Here is a 26,090-nt window from a genome sequence, read left to right as displayed (position 1 = left end):
TTGGTGACTTAAAGGTATATCAAACACAAGCTTCTGCACAGGCTCCTCTCAGTTCATCACAGGGGCTGCCAGCACCAAGGATTGTAAAGCTTGGGAGGACTGGGTAGCTTGTGTTTCCCAGCTGTGTAGCACATCTTGCATTTCAGAGAGTAAAGTGGCAGGACAGATGCTGGGAGTGTCTCAGCTCTCTCCTTCCCTGTGCTCAATCCAGCCCTTTCCTAGGGAGGACTGGGCTGAAAGCTGAGGCCTTCCTTTGCCAATTTACGGTCTCTGCTTATGCTGGGGCTTTGCTATAGGGGATGTTTGTTCTGGAGGATACCCCTGATTCAAGGAAGGCTGGTTCTGCAGAGCTTGGTGCTCAGTGATCTGGTTTGGTTTGCCCTTAGTCTTCCTTCTGCTGGGTTCCCTTTCATCCAGCTCTGCCTTCCCAGCTGGATTCCTCCTCTCTCAGCACAGGATAATCTCCTCCTCCCTAGTTCCCATTCCAGGCATCTTGTACTGTGAGTCTGCCAAGTCAACTTGGAGTGCCTGTTGTCACTTGGAATGTCCTTGATTGCAAAGAAGAGTGACAAGAAGTCAGAAAAATAACGGGAGGGTTGCAGAAAGGCTCTGCTGAGGACAATTCCATAAATGTTGTCTGTGCCCAGCCGGTACCGAGCAGCAGCTCCTGATTTGTGTGCCTGCAGGGCCAGGCACAGCCTACTTTCCTTGTGTCTGTCCTCAGAAATACTCAGAGTCAAGAAAAGCTCACTTACTGGGAGATGTTGTGGGCCTGAGTGGTCCATGCTCCTAGGTCCTGGCTTGGGGTGAGATGGAGATTCCTCAGAGCTGATCTGTGTCTTTCCTGCCTTGAGTGAGGCCTGTGCTGCTGCCAGCACCATGTGCTGTTCCTCAGGAGGTGATTGGGAAGTGATTCATGGATGCAGGTAGAGTTCAGGGACAGTGGCTGTGAACCTGAGGATGCTGCAGGTACCTCTGGCCTGAAGAAAGCGTTCTCTGCCAGTGTAGCAGTGACAGTGGGAAACACTTTCAGCAACCTCTGGACGGATCCTAGTCCGGAGAGCTCAGTCTGTGGAGATCCTTGGTGCTTATTGCGTTATTCATCTTCTTCCTTGTCAGCAAAGGGCTCACAGTAACACACACACAGGTTCTGGAGAAGAGGGGTGTGCTTGAAAATTCCTTCCTGTCCTGCTGCCACCTCACCACTGACTGCAGCTGTTCTGTGTTAATGGCATAGAAAAAATGGTGTGTGTCTGCCTCAGTGAGTTTGTATCAGATTTGTGACAGGAGAAGGGTGTGTTTTGCTCCTCCAGATACAGCCACCAAGACGGTTCCTCCTCCTGTGTAGAGACTGCAGCTTTGGAAATTATTTGGGGGATACCAGAGCCAAAACAGGAGTAAAACCTTCCCTAATGACCTGGGAATGTATTAGCACAGCCCTGTTGTCTCAATGTTTGCCCCATAAGCACACCAGTGGTGCAGCTGGAGCAATGTTCTGTCCCTTTGCTTCTTGGTTTCTACATGTGGGGGTCTTTCACGGGTGTCCTGCCCCTTTTACATTGCCTACTATGAAACTTCCTGATTGCTTCTGACTGTCTTCCACCAGGGAATTCTCTTGGTGTATGACATCACTAATCGCTGGTCCTTTGATGGGATAGACCGATGGATAAAGGAAATAGATGAGGTAAGTGGATGGAAGAACACATGGAGTGATCTATAGCAGAGACATGGGGAGGCATCATCCAAGCTGTTACCTGATATGGGGACAGGAACAGTTCTGCTGTCGTGGGGACATGATGGCAGTGCAATCATAAATGGAGCAAAGCAGTAAGTGTCTGCCTTCCACCTCTGTGTAAGTCTGGAGTAGTAGGAAAGGGTTCAGGAATAGTCAAGAAAAACAGGAAAGTTCCCTCAGAAATGAATGGACTGGGAGGTGACAGATTACAGTAATTTTACGACTATAAGGCGCACCCTTTTGACTAAAATTTTCCCCCGAACCCGGAAGTGCGCCCTATAGTCCAGTGCGCCTTATCTGATGGACAAAGTTACGACATTTGCCACCCCGGAAGTGCGAGCCGTGAGCCGTGGGGGGAGCTGGCAATGCCACGGCTGCCGGGTACAGGCGGGCCCAGGGGCCAATGGCTGCCGGGTTGAGGCGGGGCCTCGGCCAGCAACCGCGCCGGGGGAGCTGGGGGAGGAGCCTCGCTGCAAAAAAAAAGTGCGCCTTATAGTCCGGTGCGCCTTGTGGTCGTGAAATTACTGTAGTCATCCCCACCACACAGGTGCTGCTGGGCAGTCCCTTGGCCACAGAGCAGCTTCTGCTTCTTTTCCCTTGGCTACTATTGCAGCTAAGCAGGGCGTAGCTAAGCTGGGTGTAGCCATGGTTTCTCCACTTCTTTCCTTGTTGCAGCACGCCCCAGGTGTCCCTCGGATCCTGGTGGGGAACAGGCTGCACCTGGCCTTCAAGCGGCAGGTGCCGACGGAGCAGGCACGTGCCTACGCCGAGAAGAACTGCATGACCTTCTTCGAGGTGAGCCCCCTGTGCAACTTCAACGTCATCGAGTCCTTCACGGAGCTGTCCCGCATCGTCCTCATGCGCCACGGCATGGAGAAGATCTGGAGACCCAACCGAGGTCAGTGGGCAGGAGACTGCGCTGGTGGGATGTTTGGGCTCGCATGCAGCCGTGGGACAGTGGCTGCCCAGGTGGAAGGTGTGCAACGGTGGGAGCTGCATCCACCTGATGTGGAGAAATGCCTCGGGCTGGACAAGCTGAAGCTGAGCCTGTGCTGGCATAGGGATGGGCAGCTCAGCATGTCTAGGACCTGAAGCGCTCTGGGGCATCATCTGCCTTTCCACTTACTCTGGATGAGGCTGAGGGCAATTAAGCTTCCAGCTTGAAAGTACTTCAATCAAACAGCTGTGTGGGATAAATCCAAGTGTAAGCACCTTACTCCTTGCCCTTGCCTGAGCCTGTCTTCCTCATTTTGGAGGGAAGCAGAGTGTGCTCAAGGAGCTGAAAGGGACTAAATCTCATCTCTGCTGTCAGCATGCAGCAGTGGGCTGGTTTTTATTCCATTTATGCAGGCATGTGTGCCACAGGCAGGGAAACCACAAGCAGATTCCGTGTTACATCTCAGCCTGTTGAGTTTGAAGCAGAACAATCTCAGTTCCCACATTATTCCCAGTGCAGTCTGAGCAGCAGCAGATCTGTGTTCCTGGGGTGACATGCTCACCAGGATCAGAAAATCCTGTTTTGCCAACCCCAGTCACCAGATTTTCTGCCTGTGCTCCTGTCCCCGACCTGGCTGCTGTGCCATGGTCTGCAGGTCACGGAGGAATGGTGGGCAGGGACTGGGCTGAATGCACAGACCTTCCTGAATCTTTTCCAAGGATTTGTAACTGCAGGCTGCTTGCTGGGGAATGGAAAGGGCAAAAGGAAACGGCCTCAAATTGCGTCAGAAGAGGTTTAGATGGGACATTAGGGGAAATTTCCTGACAAAAAGGGTATTCGGGCACTTAAGCAGGCCACCCAGGGCAGCAGGAGAGTCACCATTCCTGGACAGGTTCAGAAAAGATGCAGATGTGGCACTTGGAGACATGGTTTAGTGGAGGCGTTGGCAGTCCTGGGGGAATGGTTGGACTCAATGGTCTTAGAAGGCCTTTCTAACGTAAATGATTCTGTGATTCCATGAACGGAGGGCTCCCTAGGGAATGGGGATCTGTTTGCTCCGGAATGGCAGCATGGCTTTGGCAGCAGGCAGGCAGGAGGACGAGTGCCCTCGTGTGGCCCCTGGCTGCGAATTCCCCGGCAAGGAGAGGAGACTTCACGAGGCAGGCTCCCATGGTGCGCTCTGAGCTGGGAGGATGCTGGGAAGCTGGAAAGGGCAGAGTGGTATTCTGGCTTGTTGGGGTGCCTGTGACCTGGGGGTTCTGCAGAGGGCTGCCCCCTGAGCAGGTCCCAGGTGACACTGTCAGGACTTGCTGACCCTGTTGCGTCTTTCCCAGGCACATCCTGGTTGCCAGAGAATGGGTTGAGAAGCCAAGTGTCTGTCAGGAGTGTGAGCCAGGCCCTGCCAGCCCCAGCTGCTGAGCAGAGCAGGGCTGGCAGTGCCTAACCCTGTGTTCACACCAAAGCTGTCTGGCAAAGCACAAACATCCAACAGCGCAGCTCACCTTGATTTCTCAAGCTTTTGTCCTAAATATCCTGCTCCCTTCTCCTGGCTCCTGTGCAATCATTGTTGACACATCTCCCTGAGGAGCTGGTGTTGTGCAGCATAAGGAGTAGTTGTGGGGGAAGGGCAGCCCAGGAGATCTCCTGGCCCTTGACTGTGTGGTCCTTTCTCCCTCCAGTGTTCAGCTTACAGGACCTCTGCTGCCGAGCCATTGTGTCCTGCACCCCAGTGCACCTCATTGACAAGCTGCCCTTGCCTGTCACCATCAAGAGCCACCTGAAATCCTTCTCCATGGCCAACGGGATGAACGCAGTGATGATGCACGGCCGCTCCTATTCCCTGGCCAGCAGTGGGGGCGGGAGCAGCAGCAAAGGGAACAGCTTGAAGAGATCCAAATCCATCCGGCCGCCTCAGAGCCCCCCACAGAACTGCTCACGCAACAACTGCAAGATCTCTTAGCAGGATGGGCACCCTGAGCTTCTGTCGGATCCACACCCACCCACCGATGTACAGCTGTTTGCACACCGAACCCTTTCCCACTGGATCCTTTTGGATGGGCCACGGTTGCTTTTCCAATGGCACGCACAAGCGTTAGGAATGTGCTCACGTTTTGGCTTGGCATAGGAAGAAGCATGGTGCCGGCTGGATCCCGCAGCGCTGGCGGGGAGAGGATCTGCCAAGTGACCCTCCAAGAATGCTTTGGGCTTTGCCTCTTGGCCTGGGGTGGAAAATTCAGCAGCTGCCGGGTTGGGGAGGGGGGAAGGGGAAAAAAAAGCTCATCCAGTCTCAATGGAGCAATGGATTTAATCGAAGATTGAGAGGCTTAAGGGAGTAGGCAAGGAGAGTCTGTGCTGCAACTTTAACTCTTGGCCTCCTGAACAGATTGCTGGTGCAATAGTGATCGTTGGATGTAGACAAAAAAAAAAGGAACAGGGACTAATGACAGTTTTCACCAGGATGTTAACCTGCTGTTGCCAAAAAACCAGAAAACAAGGCAAAAGTCGGCCAATTGGAAAGGGGAAGGCAGCACTCCGTTCGCCGCCTTCGCTTATTTATGTAAATATTATACATATATATAAATATCACTTGTTTTTTAAGGGTTTTTTTAAGAAGCAGTCAGGGAGAATTTTATGCAGCCATGTAAATACAAGCACTGGATTGACTTTCCCAGTGTCAGCAAAGGGGACAAGTGGAGGATTTTCCAATGAAAACACATAAATGCTTTAAGAGACTTTCCCTCACCTCTGGGCTTGTGCTGGTGTTTTTAAATACTACATGTGCAGAAGGAAAGGACAATTGGTGTGGAACATGCCCCAAGCTGCTCTATTCCTGTGATTCCCTGGAAGTTGTGAGTGCCGAAGGCAGGGTGGGATGACAGTGCATGGAGAAGCAGAGTGGTGAGGCCATAGTCCTGGGGGCTGCAGTGTTTTGGCAGGCAGTAGGAAGAGGTAGCTCTGGGGTTAGACTGATGCCTTGTTCACTTTGTGCTTTCTCATCGGGGATTTGGGAGCAGGGGTGGAAGCACTGTGCCTAAAGCAGAGGAAAAATGCTGAATTTTGTCCCTTATTGCTGCAAAGCCTCAGCCATCGCTTCTAGTGCCCTCCATCAGCACCCCATGTGGCAGCCCCTGGATCCTGGCTGCTTCCAGCTTTGCTTTCCCAAAGATGCTGCCTGACCTTGTGCTGCTCTGGCTCCTCCTGGATGAAAGTGGGAAAGGGCAGAAGCGGCTTTCCCCACTGGAGCGTGAAGGAGCAGGGACTGGAAAGGTGGAAGGTTGGGCTGGGGAAACAGTAATCTCCAGGTCCCTCAGTAGCAAAATCACTTGGCTCTGGGGGCAATCCCAGGAGATCAGGAGAGCCAACTTCTTTGCTCTGTGGGATAGCTCCTGGATCTTGGAGGGGCAAGAGCTCGGGATGGATCTTCAGACAGGCAAGTGCACCTGCTTCCCTGGCTTTATTCCACAGCTGACCCGTGCTGAAAATTTACCTGGAAACTGAGGAATAGCTCCCAGCCCTTATCCCAGAAGTTAAGGCAGCCTGGCAGTAGGGCTGGGCTATGGTGGCAGGTTCTCATAGGTGGCCAGTATGTATAGATTGTGAGTAGTGTGGTAGCAAGTGAAGTGTACAGTGGTGCCATCTCCTCCTGGGATCAGCTTGCTCTTCTCCCCCTTCCCAGGCAGCCTGGGGCACTGCATGGGCAGAATGAAGCCACTGCAGCTCCCGCACGGCCGACAGACCCGCTGTGTCCAGGCAGCAGGGACAGGAGGGACACGTCCCCCTGTGGGGACATCGCCTCCCTTGCTCCAGAGCCGGCCTGGGAGGTGCCATAGGCTTCCCCCTCCCCTCTCTGCAGAGCACAGCCCGGGCAGGTTTCTTGGCTCGGCTCACTCGTGTTTTATCACCCAGCTCAAGTGAGCGAGGACAGAATTAAACCCCAGGCAGGTGGAGGGGGAGAGGAATCCTTTGAAGGGGTGCTTTGGCTCAAGAGCAAAGCTGCAGCCGGGCCGTGCCAGTGGCACGAAGGCCGGGGGATTTGGAGAACCTGTCTGGGATGGCTGGCACCTGTTTCCCATCACTTAACACACAGCCGAAGACAATCGCTGGCTCAGCAGCACAGGGATATACGGCCAACAGGTGACCGGCACTGCCAGCACAGGCTCCTCCCGGGAATCGCCCCCAGGCACCACGGGGCCCCGGTGCCGGTGTGCGGGACAAGAGGGATAAAGGGATCCTTCCTGAAATCACCAAGCTACTGCATGTCTCAGAACTCACCGTACCTCTGCTTTGGTTGGGCTGTGCCACATGTGCCACCTCCCCACACTGTTTCCTTGTGGTTGGTTTAGGTTTTGTCACCCTGTAAAGTCTCACAGATCCTGTCTGGAGTGGGGGTGGAAGATTTCCCTGGAGTGATTGCCCAGCAACAAACTTTTTTTATTTTTTAATTTAAAAGGAAAAGATTCTTGCATCTGATGTCAACACTAGTCTGTAGCTGCTCTCCAACACTTGTACCATTCCTGAGTTGGGTTTTTTTGGACTATCCTTTTATTTTTTTATTCCTTTGTACAGTCAGTGTTGTTAAACTGATTCTACATCATTTTGTTTTGTATAAATTAAAGTCTTTTTGTTTGTTTTGAACTACCAATTGAAAAGAGGAGAAGTTGCATCCTTTTTTGTGTGGGCTGGGAAGAGGTTGAAGGGAAAAAGGTGGTGTTTTTGCCCGTGCCTGGGGAGTTGGGACTGTTTGTCGTACAGGTGTGTATTCCATTTCCAGGTCATCCACAAAATAGCTTGAGTTACATTTTCTGGGGAACCATGATTGTTTTTCTGTAGACGCAGAAGATAAATCTGTTCTTGATTCTTATAGTACCACTGGAGCCCTAAGAAAACACAAACTCATCTCCAACAGGGTTGGGCCTGTAGGTGGCTGGAGGAAGGCAGGCTCTCCACAGTTTTCCCGGAATTGTGCCCAGTCACCGCTCCACAGGGACAGGACAAGAACAGCCAAACTTTAAATCCCTTCTTCGGGTCTGGGTGATCCTGGGGGAGCAGCGAGTGCTGTGGCAGCAGTCATCCATCCTGCCCAGACTGGAGCAGGCTGGAAGCTATCCTGGGACAAATGGGACTGAAAGGGAGATGCTGCAGGTAGCTTGGAGCACCAGTGTCACACCAGGGTGGCCTTTGGAGCCACCAGAAATCCCAGAGAAGGGGGATTTGATCCTGGAGTGGAGGGAGACTTCTTGTCTGATCCTCTTCTCCCCTTCTCCCACCTCCCCTTGACCTCCCTTTTCCCCTGCCTTTTCACTTCCCTAGGATCAGATTTTCCACTTCGTACCAGACTGGCCACACTTGTTTTAACAGCTTAAGTAGTAATTGCTGGGGCTGGGAGGGGGCAGGGGGAAATGAGATCGTGTCTGAAGCCTGGAAAACCCTGGAGCTAAGGTGAAAGCCTGGTCAGGGAAGAGTCACACAGCCGGTTTTTTTTCCTCTTTTTCTTCAGGGGGTTCTGGAAGTGTCTGTTCCTCTCCCAGGGCTGAAACAAAGGCTGTGTGTGGTTTCAGGTGGGGCTGGGACAGCCGGAGCCCATTACGGCGGAGCAGCGGGGGCTGCGGGGCTGCAGCTGTCTGCCTGGGAAGAGCAGGGCAGGAAAACACTGCACAGCCTGAGCAGGCTGGGAAGCCTGGGAGAGCTTCAAGGCTCCCTGCTCCTTGGAGGAAGGAGGAGGGAGCAGGTTGCTCTGGGATGATTCAGCTCTTTGGACACTGAGTGTGTTTCTCCACATCCACGTTGATGTGATGTTTCTTGGGTTGATCCCACTGTCCCATGCAGGCTGGGCAGAGGTGGTGACCTTCATGCAACTGCAAGATGCTTGAAAATGAGGGTGCAGCTGCCCGTGGGTGCATTGGAGGGGCAGGAGCCTACTGGGTACAGCAGGTTCTTTGAAAGTGACCCCAAAAATCCCTGTTCTAGAGTGTAGTTGGTGCCTGGACACATGGAGGTGAACAGTTTGGAACTCCGTGGGCTTGGTCAGTGTGAGAAGAGTTGCTTTGTTGTTCACCTTCAGCTGAAGAAGCACTAGAAGAGGATGGGTGGGGGTCCCAAGGTGTGGGTGAGGATTTCCAGCTGTTGGGAGCTACCATACTTCCTGGCAGCTGCCATTCATTCCTCCATCCAGCCTTACACCACTGAGGTGAAGGTTCCTGGCTTGTCCTTGCAGCTTCTGATCTTGAGAACACAGGCATGAGGCACCTCTGGCTCTGGTGGGAGACATGTGCCACCCTTTGGGGCTGCTCCTCTGGCTCTGGAAAGGGGCAGTGGGCAAGAGCCAACCCAGACCCTGGCACAGGCATCGTGCTGTGACTACATGGAGCCCAGCCATGAGTATGGCCAGAAGTTGGGCTCCAGGTCTTGTTCCCCCTTCCCTCCTGGCACCAGCCCCCCCTGGAAGGACCCTGGGACACCCCAAAGTGGCCCTATGCCTGTGGCTTGGATCGCTGGGGACAAGGTGCCATGCATCTACCACATTGCTTCCCAGTTGGAGTTTGTAGGTTTGTGGATTGGGGAACTCCAGGCAGCAGGTGGGGCCAGCTGGGTAAGTCTGGGGATTTCAGGCTGCCAGGACATGCAGGGTACAGGCCCTGGCAGCTCCTGGCTGGGCTATCCTGATGCAATTCCGTTTGCAAAACATCATCCTTCCCACAAGTCCCCCAGAGCAGCATAACCTTCCCTCAGCATCCCCAGCTGGATGGATCCTTGGGTGGCTGCTTGGCTGTGGAAGAGGATTCAGGGCACAGTCATGGGATGTGCTCCAGCCCTCCATGCATGGTCATGGCCAGCTGGTGACAGACCTGGCTATTCTTTGGGGTTTTGGGCCCCAGGGAGCCCCAGAATCACCATGGGCAGCCCAGAGCTGGCAGCAGTGCAGCCATGTGCTGTCCTGGGCAGGGGTGGCCAGTCACAGCATTGTGTCACAGCTCCTGGCTGGGGTTCACCATGCCAGAGCATTGTGGCTGCACCCTGCTCACACCAGCGTGGGGGTATTGAAGATCCCCCAAATCACCTGGTCTGGGACAAAAGAGCTTCTCCAAGGATCCCCAGACTGGGGGAGCACCAAACCAATACATGTGAAAGCAGCTTTGGAGTGGGTTAGCTCCCCCCACTTCCCGCCTCCAAAAAAAAAAAAAAAAATAAGGAAAGGGCTTCCACCGGGGTTTTTTTGTCCCTTCCACCATCTGCTCCCCAAGAGGGGAGACTGGAGGTGCTGAGATGCTCCCCGGGGTGAAACCCCTCGGGTTTGCTGTTTCACAGGGGCAGGGGCTGCAGACCCCCCCTCAGGGCTGAGGCTCTCACCAGAGCCCGAAGTTAATGCTCCCAAAATGCCATGAAATGTTCGTGCTGCAGGTCAGTCTCCATCGGGGATTAGGGGGATCTGGCCGGGGAGCCGGGACCGCCTCCTGCCAGCTCGGGGCTGGTGCGGGACGTGCTGGTTGAGCCCAAGCACAATGTGCAGAGGTCTGGTGTGGCTCAGGAGACATCCTGGCTGTAAATCATCGGGGAGGGAGGGCTGAGAGCCCCAGGGGGCTGGGGGAGCCCCTCCAGAGGGGCTGGGTGGGCACCCACCCCGCGAGGCGAGACACGGTTCAGTGCCAGCAGCACGGCACCGGTGGGATGCGGGCTGGAAAGCGGAGATGGATCCGTGCCGGTGTCCCGCTCCCGGGCGCCTTCGGCTGCGGTGCCAGTGGGTGCCCAGAGATGCGGTGCGGGGTGAGGCACTCCCGGGCCAGCCGGGTCCACAGCGTGGGCTCCGCGCACCTCCCGCCGGCCGCCCCGTCCGAGGGGACCGCAGGCTCCGGCTGTTTTCTCATCCTGCAGGAATTCGGCTCCGTGGGCCGGGCGGGTTTTTGTGTGCCCCCCCCCCCGCCTTCACTCTCCCTCTTTGGAGGCTTTCTGAATTCTCCCTTTGATCTCCCCCCGTGTTTGCCCAGGGATCGCCGGGCTCGCCGGGGTTAGAGGCTGAGGTCAGCGCCTTTCCCATTCCAAACACCCAGAAACATCAGTGGGAAGGGAGGGGATTCAGATTACAACCTTCCCGTCCTCCCTTTCCACCCCACTCGCCCCGCTGGCCGTGCTGGGGATGGACTGAGCCCCGAGAGACACCCGCCACTGCCGCCGTGTCCCCGGCGCCCCGAGAGCCGAGGGGCGGCCATGGATGGAGGCGGCGGGCGGCATCGCCGGTGGTCCGGCGGGCGCCGGGCGCGCTGAAGGACAGAGGTTTGGTCCTCTCCTCCTCCTCTTTGTCCCCCCGCCCGCCCGCCTTCTCCCTCATCCCGTCCGTCCTGAATGTGATTTATCCCTCGCCCTCGCCAGTGAGCCAGGCCGGCGGCGCGGGGTGGCCCGATGGCTCCTCGTGGGAGAGGCGGGCGCGGGGCCCGGGGCCACCGTGCGGGTGGGCGGCAGCGGGTCCCAGCGGGCATCGCGCTGCTCCTGCCCGTGCTGGCGGCGGCGGCCGGGCTGAGCCTGCAGCCGGGCAGGATGCGGCACCTGGGCGTCTGCCCCAACCAGCTGAACCCCAACCTATGGGTGGATGCCCAGAGCACCTGCGAGCGGGAGTGCCAGGCCGACCAGGTGAGCGAGGGCGCTGCGGAGGCGGCGGGCGGTAACAGGGTTTGGGGAGCCATCTCCAGGTCCCCAGAGGAGATGCTTTGGGGTGCGGGTCCTGTGCCGGGCGGCACAGCCGGTTCACTTGTTTCCCTGCAACGGGCTCAGTCCTGCTGCAGCTTTTCCCCCTAAGCCCCTCCTGTCTGCTGGGCTCCCCAGTCCACTACAGGCAGAGAAAATGCTTGTTGCCCCCTCACATCACCCTTTCAGACCGTGTCCCATGGTCAGACCACCCTCTTCGTGCACCCCCAGGATGCTTCCACCCCGTCAAAGGGCTGCCTGGGATGAAGGGAATGGGTGTGCTGGGACACGGACCCCATCAAGCCGAGGACAGAATCCTCTCCCAGCTTTTCCCTGAGGGCCGGAGCCCACCCGTGGATCGGGCTGTCCATCCCATAGAGCCTTGGCTTTGAGCTCCACCAGGCTGAGCAGAGGCAACCCCACCCCGGTTAGGGCTGTCTGAACCCAGAGGGGAGACTCCTTCACAATTCATCTGTGTGAGTTCTGCCTCCCCTCGGCCAGCAAAGCTGAGAAGGACAAGTTGCTTTCTGCTGTGGTGAAAGGACCGTCATCACTCAGCACCCTAAACATCCTGGGGTTGCTGAGGGTGGGCTGGGGCTGGTGCAGCTGCGCCGGGGAGGTCTGGCTCTCACCCGGAGCCCAGCGATGCTGAAGGTGCACAGGGGAACACCTGCCCTCCCGAAAGTCCCACAGGGGTGGGGATAGCACCCACAGCCCCAGCACAGCGGTGACCTCCACGTCCCCCCCGCAATCTCTTCTCTCTCCCCGACCAGGACTGTGAAGACTTTGAGAAGTGCTGCACCAACGTGTGTGGGCTGCGGAGCTGCGTGGCCGCGCGCTTTGCCGACGGCAGCGTTCCTGCGCTGGCGCTGGCGCCCGCCGCCTCCTGCGAGAGCTTCGTGTGCGTGCAGCAGGGCTCCGACTGCGACATCTGGGACGGACAGCCCGTGTGCAAGTGCAAGGACCGCTGCGAGAAGGAGCCCAACTTCACTTGCGCCTCCGACGGCCTCACCTACTACAACAAGTGCTACATGGACGCCGAGGCGTGTCTGCGCGGCACCCGCCTCACCACCGTGCCCTGCAAGCACATCTTCACCTGGCCCGACACCAGCCCCGTGCCGCAGGAGACCACGGCGCGACCCACGCCGGGCGCCGGCCCCGAGGTGCCTGTGCCCCCCGCCCTCTACACCAACCCCTTCCACCAGTCCGTGCGCGCCGGCGGCACCGTCAGCTTTCGCTGCGACGTGAGCGGCCGCCCGCAGCCCGACATCACCTGGGAGAAGCAGAGCGAGCGAGAGGAGAACTTCATCATGCGGCCGGACCAGATGTACGGCAACGTGGTGGTCACCAACATCGGCCAGCTGGTCATCTACAACGCCCGCCACGAGGACGCCGGCATCTACACCTGCACGGCTCGCAACGCCGCCGGGCTGCTCCGTGCCGACTTCCCGCTGTCGGTGGTCAGGCGGGAGCCGGGGGGGACCCCGCGGACCGGCAGCCCCCAGCCCTTCCCCAGCGCCGAGTGCCTGAAGGAGCCGGACCGGCGGCGCTGCGAGGCCACGGAGGTGCGCTGGCATTTCGATGCCAAGCAGGGCTCCTGCCTGACCTTCCGCTACGGCGGCTGCGGGGCCAACAAGAACCACTTCGAGACGTACGAGGAATGCCGAGCCGCCTGCCTGGGCAGCGCCCGCCCCACCTGCCTCCTGCCCATGGTGCAGGGGCCCTGCCAGAACTGGGAGCCGCGCTGGGCGTACAACCATCTGCTGAAGCAGTGCCACTCCTTTGTCTACGGCGGCTGCGAGGGCAACACCAACAACTTTGAGAGCAAGGAGACGTGCGAGGATGTGTGCCCCTTTCCCAAGAGCCTGCAGTGCAAGGCCTGCCGCCTGAAGAGCAAGATGGTGCTGAGCCTCTGCCGCAGCGACTTCGCCATCGTGGGGCGGCTCATGGAGATCGTGGAGGACCAGGACTCTGGCATAGCCCGCTTTGCCCTCGAGGATGTCCTCAAGGATGAGAAGATGGGCCTCAAGTTCTTCAACATCAAGTACCTGGAGGTGACCTTGACCAACATGGACTGGAGCTGCCCCTGCCCCAACATGACGGCAGAGGACGGGCCCCTGATCATCATGGGCGAGGTGCACGACGGAATGGCCACGCTGGACCCCAGCAGCTATGTCCGGGCAGCCAACGACAAACGGGTGAAGAAGATCTATGAGCTGATGGAGAAGAAAACTTGCGACCTCCTGAACCGCTTCCAGGACTAGGGGACAGCCAGGAGGTGCTGATGGGAGGAGCTGCAGACCCACCATGGAGAGGACAGCCTGAGGGAACCCCCACACCAGTACCTGTGTCTAGAGATTACCACTGTCATGTAGTTCCCCCCAACCCCATGCTGAGCCCCAGAGCAGCTCCCACCTCCACTGTAATTTATCTGCCACATGTTCCCCCCACCATGTGACACCCCCCCAGCCTGTCCAGGAGCAATAGAGAACTGGGTTGGGTTGCAGAGGGGTGGGAGATCTGCCAGGACCACCCCACTCATAAAATCTTCCCACCTCACCAAAGCCTCTGGGCCCAGTGTATCACCCCTGGTGCTGGACCTGACCCTTTTGTTGGTGCTGGAGGTGGAACTGGGGATGCCCCCACCCCCAGTGTTTGTGCTGAAAACATCAGGGAGCTGCTGGGGTATGGAGGGCAAAGCCACAGAGTTTATTGAGGGGGCAGCAGCACAGTCCTGGGGAGGGGGGGAAGGGGGGCATTATCAGCACAGCATCCTCTGAGGAAATGGAGTAAGGAGTCTCCCTGATGCCAGGAATGTTGTGTCCCCCCATGGCAGCTGTGCTGGCTCTTGCGGTCCAGGCTGGTTCAGCCCCACTGCAAAGGGGACCCCAAAGACAGCAGGGCAGATGGACCCCCCACAGCCAAGTCAGCTCCACCTGGGGTGAGTCTGTCCCACCACTGCTGTCCCCAGCCCCAGTGGCAGCCATGGTGGGACAGTGACACCCCTGCAGGAGGCATCGGTGGGGACAGCAGTGCCGGGAGGCGCTGGCAGTGCTGTCAGGTTACAGCTTGCGGAAGATCAGGCTCTTGTTGTTGGCCGGCATGTCCACCTGGAAGCAGAGAGCGTGGGCTCAGGGGTGCACACTGGCACGGGAGCACCCGAGTCCCATCACCTACCATCCTCTCCAGGCACAGCCCGTTGGCCTGGGCCAGCTCCCGCAGCAGCGCCGTGTCCCGCAGCCCCCAGGCGGGATTGCTGCGGGGAGGGAGGCACGGGTCACACACGGGGACACCCCGCCCCAAAACAGCCCCAGCTCTCCCCAGCTGGGGGCTGCCCTCAGGCCTGCCTTATCTTGAAGGACCACGCTGGGAGGGAGCTTCCTGCAGCTGCAGGAGCAGGGGTCCGACAGAGAGGACAGGATGGGCCCCCAGCAGCCCGAGCCCCCCAGCCCCCTCCTACCTCTGCCTCAGGCTGCGGTCAAAGTCCACATTGCTCTGGGGGCTGATCTGGCCATCCACGGCATAGGGCTGGAGGGACACAGCTGGAGCTGCAAGCATGAACCCCTCTGTGTGCCATCCCCAACCTCCCTTCCATGGGCTGCTGTTCCTACTAAGCATGGAAGAGACAGGGCCCTCGAGAAGTCTCAGCACCCACTGCAGTCCTGTCACCCTCTGCAGGCCCCTCAGATCTTGCTTTGGATAAGGTGAGGGAGGACAGGATCTCTCGCATCCCAAACTGCCCTTTTCAGGGCTCAGCATGTGCCCCAAAAGGCAGAGACCCTCGAAAACACAAGACTCTGCATTTCCCAGTTCCCTCCCTAAGCCATGACCGGAACTGCCCTCCCACCTGCCCCCCCAGTATCTCCTCTGACACGCTGCACCAGGATAAGCGACCCACCCCATAGGTGAAGAGCACACCTCCGGGCTTCAGCAGCACCCCAGCACCCTTGAACAGGCCCTGGGGAACGAGAGAGGTGGGGACTGGGTCAGGGGGCTGGGGACACCCCCCGGGAGCCACCCCCTCGGCCCTGGCAGGGCACAGGGGCTGTGAGGGCTGCTCACCTCGGTGCACCGCAGCTCTGTGATGTGCATCATGTTGATGCTGACCAGGAGGTCAAGGGTGCCGGGCTGGGTGCCACCCCAGGTCTCCCAGCCCTGTGACACGTCCAGCAGGATGGGGGGCAGCAGGTTGGGCACTCCCGTGGCCTCCACGTAGGCAGCAATGCTGTGGACACCACACCCTACCTCAAGCCCAGCAGGGTCCCCCCCGTGCACCCCCAGCACCCACTGCAGGCAGGGACAATCCCCTGCATGGACTCAGCCCTGGAATAACAAGGATGTGGGTGCAGCACAGCCTGGTGGCTCTTTGCCCAGCCCTTTGCTTCCAGCTGGCAGATGGAGAACTGGGAAGCACCTGGGCAACCAACAGCATGTGGATGGAGGGACCCCAGGGTATAACTCCTCAATTTTGGAACACCCTGCCCTTGTGGAACACCCCACTGGCACCACTGCACCAACACCTCCTGATTTTGGTGTTATTTACACATTTTTTGGCACATTCACCACCCAGGTCTCAGCTCCTGCAGCCTCCCAGCCCGGGGATTATTTTTACCCGGGATGGTGAGTGCTGCTGGGTGAGCAGATGGCAATTCCAGCACCTCCCCACCAGGCTTTCTTTTCTTTTCTTTCTTTTTTTTTTTTTTTTCCCCTACAGTGGAAAGCTGGATTGTGGGAGTTTTCTGGGAGAAATAAAGTTCTGAGCTGGGGAGCATGGGTTGTTTGGGAGTTGGATATTGGGGATTTATTGAAAAAAATATAATGACTATTGACCTGGGGAGCCTGTGCTGGGCAAGAGTTGAATACTGTGGTTTGCCTGGAAAAAAATAGTGTCAAGACAGAGAACCTGGGCGTTCCAACAGGGTCTTTGCAGGGGGAAAAAAAAATACACATTAAGCTCATCTGAAAGCAGGATATTGCGGTTTTCCTGGAACGAATACAGCACTGAGCAGGGAGCCTGGACTGCTGGAGAGGCAAGAGACAGCAAGAGAGGCTTCGCTATTGGGTTTTGCCTGTAAAAAGAAAAAGAAGTGTGGAGCCTGGGCCTACTGTTGAGTGGGTCTTTTCTGGGAAAAAATACACATCCAGCTCATCCAAGAGTTGGATATCGGGGTTTTCCTGGAGGAAACAAGCACTAAGTAGGAGAGCCTGGGCTGCAGGAGAGTCGGATACCGGGATTTTCCCAAAATCTCCAAATGAAATAAATAAATAAATAAATAAATAAATAAATAAATAAACCAAAATGGGGAGCAGGGAACCGGGGCCGCGGGTCCCTGGCCCGTGGGAGGGGGCTGCAGGCGGTGTCCCCGGGTCCCCCCCATCCCCGCTCACCTGCGCAGCGCCCAGGGGTCGATGTCCGAGGGCTGCCAGCGCGTCCGGGGCAGCGCCCTGGCGAAATGCGCGGCGTGGAGCCCCGAGCCCGCGCCCACCTCCAGCACCCGCAGCGCGCCCGGCCCCGCGCACTCCCGCAGCACCGCCAAGATCGGGCCCTTGTTGCGCTCCGCGGCCACCGGGACCTGCATGGCCGGGCGGGGCCGGGGAACTGCTTCTCGCGGCACCGCCGGGCCCGCCCCGCGTCGCGGGTGGAGCTTCCCACGGGGGGAGGGCAAAATGCAGAGGGGAAGGAAAAACAAGCGAACTGCGCCGCCCGGGAATCGAACCCGGGTCGCAAGAATGGGAATCTTGCATGATACCACTACACCAGCGGCGCGGCCGGGAGTGACTCTGCCCCGCTGCTCCTCGGACCTGGCCTCGGACCCTGCAGGGACCCCGGCCCGGGCGCTGCCGCTCCTCCGCCACGCACCGGCACCCCCTAAAAGAGACAGACTGAGGCGTTGCGGGGACACCCCAGGGAAATGGGGGTGAGGGGGGACCCCACCCACCCTTTCCGCGACAGCTGTCACTGGTGATGGAGGTCTGGAGGGATCCATCTGGAGCACAAGGATTAGGGGTTCAGCCCTTCCAAGCACGGAAAAGCTCAGGGATGAGCCAACAGCACTTAGTTTCCCCCCGGACCTGCCCGGGGTTTCTAAGGCACAGCCCCCAGCACATGACAGGGCGGATGGCAGCCAGGGGTGACATCCTGTGGGTCAGCATTGTATTTAGGCACAGTAACAAGGCTGGGAGTGACAGCAGTGGATGCACACCCGCGAAGGGTCCACGCGTGCCTGGCATTGACCGGGGTCAGGCTCCGCTGGGCTTTTATGGGAGGTACTCTCCTGCAGCCCTCCCTCCCCGGCCAGTACCGTGGCAACGTGGCGGAAAGGCAAAGGTCACCCTCGTGGGGTGGCTTTGCAGCCCCTGGAGCCAGGTTGGAGCCTCCCAGAGTCCCCACTGTGTTTGTCACACGATCTCTCCCCAAAACTCTGGGTGCTATCGCCAGCCCGAGGGGTGGCCGGGGACCTGCTCGGGGTCATATCCTGGGTCTGCACCTCCTGCCACATGGGGACATCTTGGCGGGACCTCCCCGCTCCAAAGGTCACCGTGCTGCCCGGGACGCGGCTGCCCACTGGTTATGGGATGTGCAGCCACAGGGCTGTCCCCGTGGGGGGAGGCACTCAGCCCCTGCCTCTGCACCCCTTACTTTTCCCTGCCTGGGTCCTTTATGTTCCAGGAATGACCCCTATCTGTCCCCTGTGTGTGCAGTGTGTCCTCCAGTGTCCTGTCTCCTGAATGTTCCCGTGCAGGTCCCCTCCGAGTTTCCCGTGACTCCCGTGTCCCCTGTGCGTCTGTGCAATCCTGTGTACCATGTGCCTGCTGTGCGCTCTCCCCTGCTTGAGCCCCGCACATTCCAATGTCCCTTCTGTGCATTCTGTGTGTCCTGCGCGTGTCCTGTGTCTCCCCCTCCCACATATCCCCTCTGTGTCCCACCCAAGTCCCCACATATGCTCCCAGCATGTGCCCTGCTTGTCTCCAGTGTGTGTCCCTGCATCCTGTGTGTCCCCATGAACCCACCACGCGCACCCCTGACATGTCCTGCGTGTCTCCAGTGTGTGTTCCCACGTCCCACACATGCCCCCACTGTATCCCATTAAAGTCCGCTGTGTGTCCCCACATCCCCCGTGTGTACAACGAACGTCCCCACGTCGCACGTGTGTCCCTTGAGTGCCCCATGCATCCCACGCACCCCCACACGTACACCTGACGTGACCCGTGTGTCCCCAGCGTGTCTCGTACCCCACGCGTGCCCTCGATGTGTCCCGTGCGTGTCCCCTATGTGTCCCCACAACGCAGACATGTCCCTTACACAGAACGCATGTGTCGCATGTGTCCCTGCACGCCTCCCACGTGTCCCCTCGACCTGTCCCGGGGGTGTCGCACGCGTCCCCCGAGCGCTGTCGCCGCGTCCCACGCACACCCCGCGCGGTCCCTTTAAGCGCGGGGGCGTGTCGGTGCTGGCGGGGCCGCCCGGCCCGGCCCGGCCCGGCACGGCCCGTTAAAGGCCCCGGCGAGGGGCGCGCTCGGCACTTGGGCGGGGGCGGCGGGGCCGTGGGCCGGGGCCCGCACCATGTACACGCTGACGCGCGGCCCCAGCAAGCTCGCCACGCAGCGCCGCACAGGTACCGGGGGGCGCGGGGCCGGGGGCCGCGGGGGCTCCGTCCGGGCCTCGCTGCCCCCCTGACGCCCCGCATCCCCCGCAGGTCCCACGCAGCAGGCGGTGGAGAGCAGCAAACTGGGCGAGCTGCGGGGGCGGCCGCAGCCCGGCCCGTGGCCCCCCGCCAGGTGAGCCCCGCGCGCCGCCGTGACCTTGGGAAGGGGACCGGCACTGGGGCGGCCGGGCCGTGACCTTGGGAAGGGGAGCGGGGACGGCCGGGCCGCCTGGCGGGACGCGGGAGGGGGACCTGGGGTCTCCGCTCGGTGCCGCTCGCCCCGGGGGTCTCAGCCGTGCCTGCGCCCGCACGCGTCCCGCGGAGCTCTGTACACGCGTGCCGTGGGCCACCCCGCGCCGGGGACACACCGGAGTCGCCGCCCCTCCTCCCTCCCACTGACCGTCCCCAAAAATCGCGGGGAGTGGGACCGGTGGAGTCACGCCAAGGAGGCGGCGCGGGGGGGTCCCGATGCGGGGCAGAGCCGGGCCGGGTTTCTCCAGCCCCCCCGCGCCCGCCCTGCGGACGGCCCCGATTGCACAAAGCGGCGGCGGGGCCAGCGCCGCTCCTGCCGTGTGCCCGCCCGCCTTGGCCGCGCCGTGCGCCCGCGGAGCCCACGCGGGGCTGGCGGTCCCCGCTGCCCCGAAAGCTGGGGCGACACTTCCTGGGTGAATTCCAGTGTCCAGCAGCAACAACAGCCCAGCTGTTGGCTGGGTGCTGTGGGGTATTCCGGTGGCTGGGAAATGCGATGGGGCCCTAAGGAGACCCCTTTCCCGGCTGGAGGGCTGGAAGCAAAACAAACCCAGACAGGGCAGTGGGACCCCAATGCACGAGTTCTGCACGTCCTCTCTAGCTTCAAGAAATGGATGAGCTCCCCCTCCACCCCCACAGTTCCTGGCCTTCCCAGAGTCCCTGAAATTCACTGGAGTGGCCTCAGCCACGCTTGCCCTTCTCCTGCCTGCTCAGTGCCGCTGGCTGTGGTACTTGGGGCTTGAGGGCCACTGCTCTCCCCAGCCTCTGCCTGCAGATCTGCTGGAGCCGCCTGCTCCCAGTCTCTCCTGCTCTCCAAACCCACTCCTAGGGCCCCTTAGACTTTGTCCTGTGAGGAACGTGACTGTTGCAGACATGTTCTGCCCTAGAGCTGGGCAGAAAAGCCAAAATACTGGAGCTTTGCATTGAAGATGCTGCCAGGTCTCATCCCAAGTTTTTTTCCTTTACCTCTGGTGGGTGTTGCTTTATCCAGGGCAGGGGGTGCTCTGGGGATCCCAGCTCTGGGGAAGCCTGACCTGCTCCCTCTTCACAGTGTTGCATCCCAGTCCTGGGGCACCTTGGGGACATACTGGGGCCAGAGCTATTCCAGTAAACCTGGGTGCTTGATCTCAAGGATGGCACATCCCCTGTCCAGTACCTAACTGGATTTCACTGCCATTTCCTGATATTCCTGCAATTTTGGTGGCAGATTCTTTATCTTAGGGACTGCACTTGGTGGAGGTTTGAGGATTTGTGAGAGATGGACAGCTGGTGCTTTTCCCCAGGGAGCTCACCTGTGTCAGAATCCCCTGTCCCTGGGGGCTGGGTCCCTTTCTATCCCAGTCCTTGGGGGCAGGCCTGGGTGACTGCTGCTGTGGGCAAGTGTGTGCACTGTGGGGCAACCCAGGACACCAGAACCACCCCAGGTCTTGCTGGGGTGGGCAGTTGCCTGTGGCCTCACCCCCCCATTGCTTCTCTCCCTCCACAGCCCAGCGCAGAAACTCGTCTTCAACAGGGTGAATGGCAAGAGGCCCCCACTGCTGCTGCAGCAGATCTCAGCCCCTGAAGAATGTTACACCCTGGCCCACGAGGAGAACGTCCGCTTTGTCTATGAAGGTGAGGGCAGAGGGCCCCTGGGGCGGTACCCAGGAGAGCTGGATCAGATGGAGTCCCTTCCCAGTACCTGTATTGTGCTGGGGGCATTGGTGGTGGAGATGGAGTCCCTAGCCTGGGGACTTGCCCTCCTTTGCTCTGCTTCCTGCTCCTGTCCTGCAGCCCCTCACACTGGGATCCCAAACCCACCCAATGCTTGTTCCCCCTCCCCAGCCTGGCAGCAGGTAGAGCAGCAGCTGGACGGGAGCCAGAGCGGGGAGAGCGCCTGTGGCCCTGTGCAGTACGTGGAGAAAACCCCCAACCCTGGACTCAAAGGTAAGTGGGCAGTGGTTGTGAGGCGCTTACGGGTGCATCAGGCTTGGGGTGCAGTGAGCAGCTGTGGGCTCAGCCTGCACCTGAACAGGGCTGTGGTGGGAGGAGGGGAGGACTCCAGTGCTGGATGTGCCAGAGGGGCTGGTTGGGTCTGTCCTGGTGGTGCTGAAGTCACTCTGGAGGTGCTGGGGGGAAGGCAGCTGGGCTCAGGCACTGTGGTGGGGATGTCCCACTGCGTCCCTCAGATTTCCACTGTGTTGCTGACTCCTCTGGGATTCAGGCCTTCTCCTGCCGCCAAGGGGTACAGCATCATGCTGCAGAGAGAGGAGCACCCTGTGGGGACCTGCTGCTCCCGGGGCCAGCAGGACCAATTGGACCTGGGGACAACATTTGTCTGGTGGCACCTGGAGTTACGGCAGTGACAGCAGCCTGCGGGTTTTTGCAGCAGCTGAGAGCTCCCCAAGGAAGAGAATGTCTGGCCTTTTGGGAACATGGCACAGGGGTGGAGGAGACCTGGGGGTGTCATTAGATTGGAGAGCAGGGAAAGGTTGTTCCCCCAGAGGGTGCTGGGCACTGCCCAGGCTCCCCAGGGAATGGGCACAGCCCTGAGGCTGCCAGAGCTCCAGGAGTGTTTGGACAGCGCTGCCAGGGTGAGATTGTTGGGGTGTCTGTGCAGGGCCAGGATGACCCCCGTGGATCCCTTCCAGCCCAGGATATTCTGTGATTCCAAGGTTATTTTTTCTGGGGTTTGGAAGGCAGCACCCAGAGCTCTGCTCCTGCTCCAGCTGTTCCCCTGTCTCCCTCCTCTTTTTCAGACTTTGTTCCCATTGACCTGGAGGACTGGTGGGCACAGCAATTTCTGGCCAAAATCGAGAACTGCTCATAAAAGGGAAGAAAAGGTTGAGTTTGGTTTCTTTGTAAGAGAAACAAAACTGTGAGCACCTGGTCACAGCCCAGAACTGGTGGCGTTTTTGAAACACGTTTTTAAAAGATGCCCGAAGTGGAGTGACCCAGCCCAGTGGGACCGGACCACAGCCATGCCCGGCCCCGCACCCTCCCTGTGCCCGGCAGAGGAGCAGCGTGCGGCCCCAGCCAGGATTCCTTAAGTGCCCGTTCTCGGACTGCTGCAGCTCCTGCAGCCTCCAGCTCCAGGGACACTGTGGTGCCACGCTGGGGATGGGGGAGAGCCTCCCCCCCTGCAGCCATTGCCACAGGGAGGACAGTGGGGTGCTGTAGCAGGACCGCCAGACAATAAAGCGCTGAAACTGCCCGTGGAGATGCGCTTGTGGGATGGGGAAGAGAGGGAAGTAGGGGGTGCAGCATCCTGCCAGGGAGAGGGGATGCTTCCAGCTGACTCGTGACTCAGTGGGAACCTGGCTTCTGTGGAGTCTGGGGGTTGAAGCTCCTCTTCCTTGCAGTTGCATTCTTGCCCCAAAGCTGCCTTATCTCCTGGGCCTCAGCCAAGGGGCTGGTGCTGTCTTAGGTGCTGTTTGGGATTGAGGGGCAGAGCATATGGGCATCTACAGGAGAGCTCTAAGTGCCCTGGCTGGGCTGCAAATCTGAAGGAAGGGGAGACATCCCTCTACCCCCATGTCATTCTCCCCAGGCAGAGAGCAGGACACCAGCAGAGGCTGAATAGAGTCTGATTCCAAAGGAAACCAAGAAACACCCATGCAAAAAAATCATCTTTATTATTCTTATGATGGGAATAACAACCACACTGGCTGCAGGAGCTGTGTTGCTTCTCCCACCTGGGAAGCCAGAGCAGTGCTAGCAGCAGCTGTGCCCTGGGCAGTACCTGCCCACAGAGCACTCCTGGTGCTGCTCCCGGCCTGGGCTGGCATGCCTGGCACTGTGGCTGTGACTGAAATCAGGAGCAGCACCATGCACAGCCCACAGTGCCTACCTGGCTGACAGGCAGGGTCTTACAGCCCCCTGGGACAAGGAAATACTGCTTCCATAACATTTCCTTCATTTAGGCCAGGGTGGCCCTGGAGTGATGGAGGGCTGGGCCCAGGAGATGTCATCCTTGCCCTGGACTCTCCCACCAGCTCTGCCATGGCATCATGGGCAGTGTGAGGGTTACACGGTCTCCCCTCTCCCCACCCAGCTCCAAGCCTTGCCGAGGGCACCAGAGGCAGCAGGACATGGACTACTGCTGCTGTGCTCCGGGCACTGCCAGCCTTTGGCAATTTTGTATTTCACTCCCTGAAACCCTCTGCACTCCCACTGTTCCCCATCCCAGGCAAAGCCTGGGAGGTTTGTACTTCCCTGTCTAGAAAACTGTTACTGGGAGTTTCAGCACTTCAGCCACCCTCCCGGCAAAAAGCATCCCCCCTTCATCTTCCCTCCCTGGGCAAGTCACTGGTGCTGGGATTCCCCCCTGCATGGTGCCCTGGCAGTGGCTGGCTCTGCTGCCCACCAGGATGCTCCCAGGGTGCAATCCCTCCCTGCCAGCAGCTCCAAAAGGCTCCACAAGGTGTCCAGGGAGACCATTCACCTGCTGGCTGCTGACTAATAAAAACACACATCTTTAAGATCCAGGGAAATTCTTAGTAACATGATGCACCATTGTTCTGAACAACAACATTAGGCAAAGAGAAGAAATGGAACAGGGAAGAATGAGTCAGTCACAAGGAAAAAAATGAAAAGTCAGCCCAAAAATATAACCCAACCCCTGACAATGCAATCACTGGGAGGGAATCAGCCCCCCTTGCCATAAATATTAATTAGTTATGTGCAATTGTGTGTAGTACTATAGTGCAAATAGCTCTGCATTGATCATGAGGCATCACCCAAGGGGCTGCCCCAGGTGACACAGGGACTAGTTAAGGACGGACAAGAATCAACACAGATTTCCAACAAACAAACAAAAAACCCCAACCCAGTCAGTGGGAAACTCCAAAAAGAAGTTGCCTCCTCCAACTGGGCCTAGGCAGGACTGGGGCAGTTGGGTGCCCAGTAGCATCCTGGAGCCAGGCAGGGGCAAGACAGGGCCTTACTCCCTGCCTGCTGCTGGCACAGCCTGGTGAGGGGCAGAGGGGATGGGGATGAGGAGGGGGATGCAGGACAGATATGGTTTGGATGGAATTGTGTGGGGTGTAAGGGGTGAGCCCAGCAGGACGTGGGCACAGCGAGGGCATTGCTGGCTTCAAACTGGTCCCGTGGCTCCACTGCACAGTGGAGCAGTGCTGCTGACACAACAGCTGTATGGGCACAACACTGAGGCCTGCAGCATCCCTGGGCACCCTGTGACACTTCACACCTGTCCTACAGAGCACAGCACCTCTCACTCAACCCAGCAGCGTCCCTGGGCAGCCGTGGCTGCCTCCAGCTCTGGCTCTCTGCCGTGCCCATCACGTGCTGTTCCTGGGGCCGAGCTCCGGGCATCGCTCCAGCACCATGTCCTACCTCTCACCCAGTGCCAGCTCCTGGCACCACACAGCTCCCCTTGCATGGCTGGGGCCAGTGCCAGCTCCTCGGGCCAGGACTGGCAAGCAGGCAGGAGCAGACAGTTTTCCCAAGCACTTAAAGGAGACAGAGCCTTCTCTTTCCCATGCCCTGCAGGTGCCAGGCAGGAGCTGAGCTGTTCCCCGACTGGAAACAAAGTGCTCTCACAGGCACTCCCAGCACATCCTGCTGACCCCAGGGACGGTTTGGATCTGAGCTATGTGACAGCCTCCTGCTACACCACGAGCAACCACCAAACAACACATGGACATGCGAGTGAGGACCAGGGGGCAGCATCCCGCTGGGTGTGAGCGAGGGGCTAGGAAGAGAGGAGCATAAGGAATCCCACTTCTCCTCTGCCAGCCCAAGTCCAACACCCCTCTCCACCCATCCAAGGCTCCTCCTGGCTTTTTGGGTGGATTATTTTTGCTGGATGGATGGATGAAGGCAGGAGAGTGGCAGTGTCACACACGCACACCCAGAGCCGGTGACAGCAGCAGGAGAACTGCCATCCTCTCACCCCTTCCCGGTGAAAAGTGTTACATTTATACAGTATTTAAGACACGCCGATATATAAATTACTGTCTCTATATATACTATGTATAGGCTGAGGGCCAGTCCGTGAGGAAGGGCACCTGGGGCTCATTTCCCTCTGTCCTCTGTGTAGTGCTGGAAGCGAGTGAAGCTCATGAAGACCTGCTCCAGAGAGATCTGGCTCACCGAGTAGTCTTCCAGGCGATACTTCTCTTTGGCTTTCTCCAGGGCCCCGAAGACCTGCAAGGGAGGGCAGGGACAGGAGGGCAGCGTGACTTGGTGTGGGGGGGACTCCCAGGACCACAGGCGGAACCCCAGGCTCTGACAGGGACACCAGGCTATGATAGGAAGCCTCCAGGCTGCAGCAAGGAAAGCAGAGAAAGCTTTTCTCTCCAGGGAGACCCAGGAAAATGACACCTTCCACAGCAGGAGAGTGGAGGGAAGCCAGAAGTATCTGACACCATTTAAAAATACATGGTGTGGATATGATAGCTTTACATGTTTATATGGGATAAATGCATACATATATATATATACACACACAAATACATACATATATATATATATGTATTTTTATATATACATACACATATCTGGGTTTGAATCCCTGCCCAAGGTTCCTGCTAACACATTATATATATCGAATATTTATATAATATAGAAATAATTACATAGGATACTATATACACTATACATAACTATCTGTATCTAGCATATCATTTTTATATTGAGTTACATAAAATATACATACTTATAAAGTCACTCTTGCTAGTTTTTATATACTCCTATACATAGCTTTTATATAATCTGTATCCTATGTATTCTTTGTATATATACTCTATAGACTATACTACATATTTGATATAAAGAGTATATACTCCAGAGTATATAATCTGTATACAGAGTATTACCATATACCATAGAGTATATATAATATAGT

General features: G+C 58.2%; 5 protein-coding genes and 1 non-coding gene across 11 annotated transcripts in view; 3 read left to right on the top strand and 3 right to left on the bottom strand.

The window, feature by feature from the left end:
* RAB40C (RAB40C, member RAS oncogene family) overlaps nucleotides 1–7,321 on the top strand; it is a 36,394-nt gene extending 29,073 nt beyond the window's left edge. The window contains exons 4-6 of the mRNA XM_033074219.2: nucleotides 1,607–1,684; nucleotides 2,411–2,633; nucleotides 4,352–7,321. Coding sequence (XP_032930110.1) covers nucleotides 1,607–1,684; nucleotides 2,411–2,633; nucleotides 4,352–4,632 — 582 coding nt within the window. The 3' untranslated portion in view covers nucleotides 4,633–7,321. The remainder of the gene's footprint in view (nucleotides 1–1,606; nucleotides 1,685–2,410; nucleotides 2,634–4,351) is intronic.
* Nucleotides 7,322–11,066: 3,745 nt separating this feature from the next.
* Nucleotides 11,067–13,930, top strand: WFIKKN1 (WAP, follistatin/kazal, immunoglobulin, kunitz and netrin domain containing 1). Its single transcript, XM_033074523.1, has 2 exons — nucleotides 11,067–11,294; nucleotides 12,122–13,930. The coding sequence occupies exons 1-2, from the start codon at nucleotides 11,067–11,069 to the stop codon at nucleotides 13,610–13,612; spliced, it is 1,719 nt and encodes a 572-aa protein (XP_032930414.1). The 3' UTR covers nucleotides 13,613–13,930.
* A 104-nt stretch (nucleotides 13,931–14,034) lies between these two features.
* On the bottom strand, nucleotides 14,035–16,969 carry METTL26 (methyltransferase like 26). 6 transcript variants are annotated; one of them, XM_033074524.2, is made up of 6 exons: nucleotides 16,737–16,969; nucleotides 15,411–15,573; nucleotides 15,247–15,306; nucleotides 14,809–14,876; nucleotides 14,526–14,604; nucleotides 14,035–14,458 (listed from the first exon to the last, which is right to left on the bottom strand). In XM_033074524.2, exons 1-6 carry the CDS (start codon nucleotides 16,925–16,927, stop codon nucleotides 14,411–14,413), a joined length of 609 nt encoding a protein of 202 aa, XP_032930415.1. In that variant the 5' UTR covers nucleotides 16,928–16,969; the 3' UTR covers nucleotides 14,035–14,410. The 6 variants fall into 6 exon arrangements, with proteins under 6 accessions (XP_032930415.1, XP_032930417.1, XP_032930420.1 ...); XM_033074526.2 differs by having other exon boundaries at nucleotides 14,809–14,896; nucleotides 15,267–15,306; XM_033074529.2 differs by lacking the exon at nucleotides 14,809–14,876.
* A 75-nt stretch (nucleotides 16,970–17,044) lies between these two features.
* Nucleotides 17,045–17,115, bottom strand: TRNAG-CCC. Its single transcript has one exon. It is a non-coding gene; the product is annotated as a tRNA-Gly (tRNA).
* A 1,750-nt stretch (nucleotides 17,116–18,865) lies between these two features.
* MCRIP2 (MAPK regulated corepressor interacting protein 2) lies at nucleotides 18,866–22,436 on the top strand. Its single transcript, XM_033073906.1, has 5 exons — nucleotides 18,866–18,964; nucleotides 19,046–19,127; nucleotides 20,730–20,857; nucleotides 21,068–21,169; nucleotides 21,982–22,436. The coding sequence occupies exons 1-5, from the start codon at nucleotides 18,913–18,915 to the stop codon at nucleotides 22,050–22,052; spliced, it is 435 nt and encodes a 144-aa protein (XP_032929797.1). The 5' UTR covers nucleotides 18,866–18,912; the 3' UTR covers nucleotides 22,053–22,436.
* Nucleotides 22,437–22,838: 402 nt separating this feature from the next.
* ABCA3 (ATP binding cassette subfamily A member 3) overlaps nucleotides 22,839–26,090 on the bottom strand; it is a 31,369-nt gene continuing 28,117 nt past the window's right edge. Inside the window, exon 31 of the mRNA XM_033073904.2 lies at nucleotides 22,839–25,390. Coding sequence (XP_032929795.1) covers nucleotides 25,259–25,390 — 132 coding nt within the window. The 3' untranslated portion in view covers nucleotides 22,839–25,258. The remainder of the gene's footprint in view (nucleotides 25,391–26,090) is intronic.

This window comes from Catharus ustulatus, chromosome 16 (genome assembly GCF_009819885.2).
Source record: "Catharus ustulatus isolate bCatUst1 chromosome 16, bCatUst1.pri.v2, whole genome shotgun sequence".
Classification (NCBI taxonomy): Eukaryota; Metazoa; Chordata; class Aves; order Passeriformes; family Turdidae; genus Catharus; species Catharus ustulatus.
The sequence above is the reverse complement of the archived record's forward strand: the minus strand, read 5'-3'. Positions and strand labels throughout refer to the sequence as shown.

Excerpts from the sequence above, each read along its gene's own strand:
- METTL26 (XM_033074524.2), bottom strand. The coding sequence starts at position 16,927 with ATGCAGGTCCCGGTGGCCGCGGAGCGCAACAAGGGCCCGATCTTGGCG. Across the intron at positions 15,574-16,736 it reads GACCCCTGGGCGCTGCGCAG|CATTGCTGCCTACGTGGAGG; the intron begins GTGAGCGGGGAT and ends TGGTGTCCACAG. Across the intron at positions 14,459-14,525 it reads GGCTGTGCCTGGAGAGGATG|GTGGACATGCCGGCCAACAA; the intron begins GTAGGTGATGGG and ends CTCTGCTTCCAG.
- MCRIP2 (XM_033073906.1), top strand. The coding sequence starts at position 18,913 with ATGTACACGCTGACGCGCGGCCCCAGCAAGCTCGCCACGCAGCGCCGC. Across the intron at positions 20,858-21,067 it reads CGTCCGCTTTGTCTATGAAG|CCTGGCAGCAGGTAGAGCAG; the intron begins GTGAGGGCAGAG and ends CCCCCTCCCCAG. Across the intron at positions 21,170-21,981 it reads CCCCAACCCTGGACTCAAAG|ACTTTGTTCCCATTGACCTG; the intron begins GTAAGTGGGCAG and ends CCTCTTTTTCAG.
- WFIKKN1 (XM_033074523.1), top strand. The coding sequence starts at position 11,067 with ATGGCTCCTCGTGGGAGAGGCGGGCGCGGGGCCCGGGGCCACCGTGCG. Across the intron at positions 11,295-12,121 it reads GGGAGTGCCAGGCCGACCAG|GACTGTGAAGACTTTGAGAA; the intron begins GTGAGCGAGGGC and ends CTCCCCGACCAG.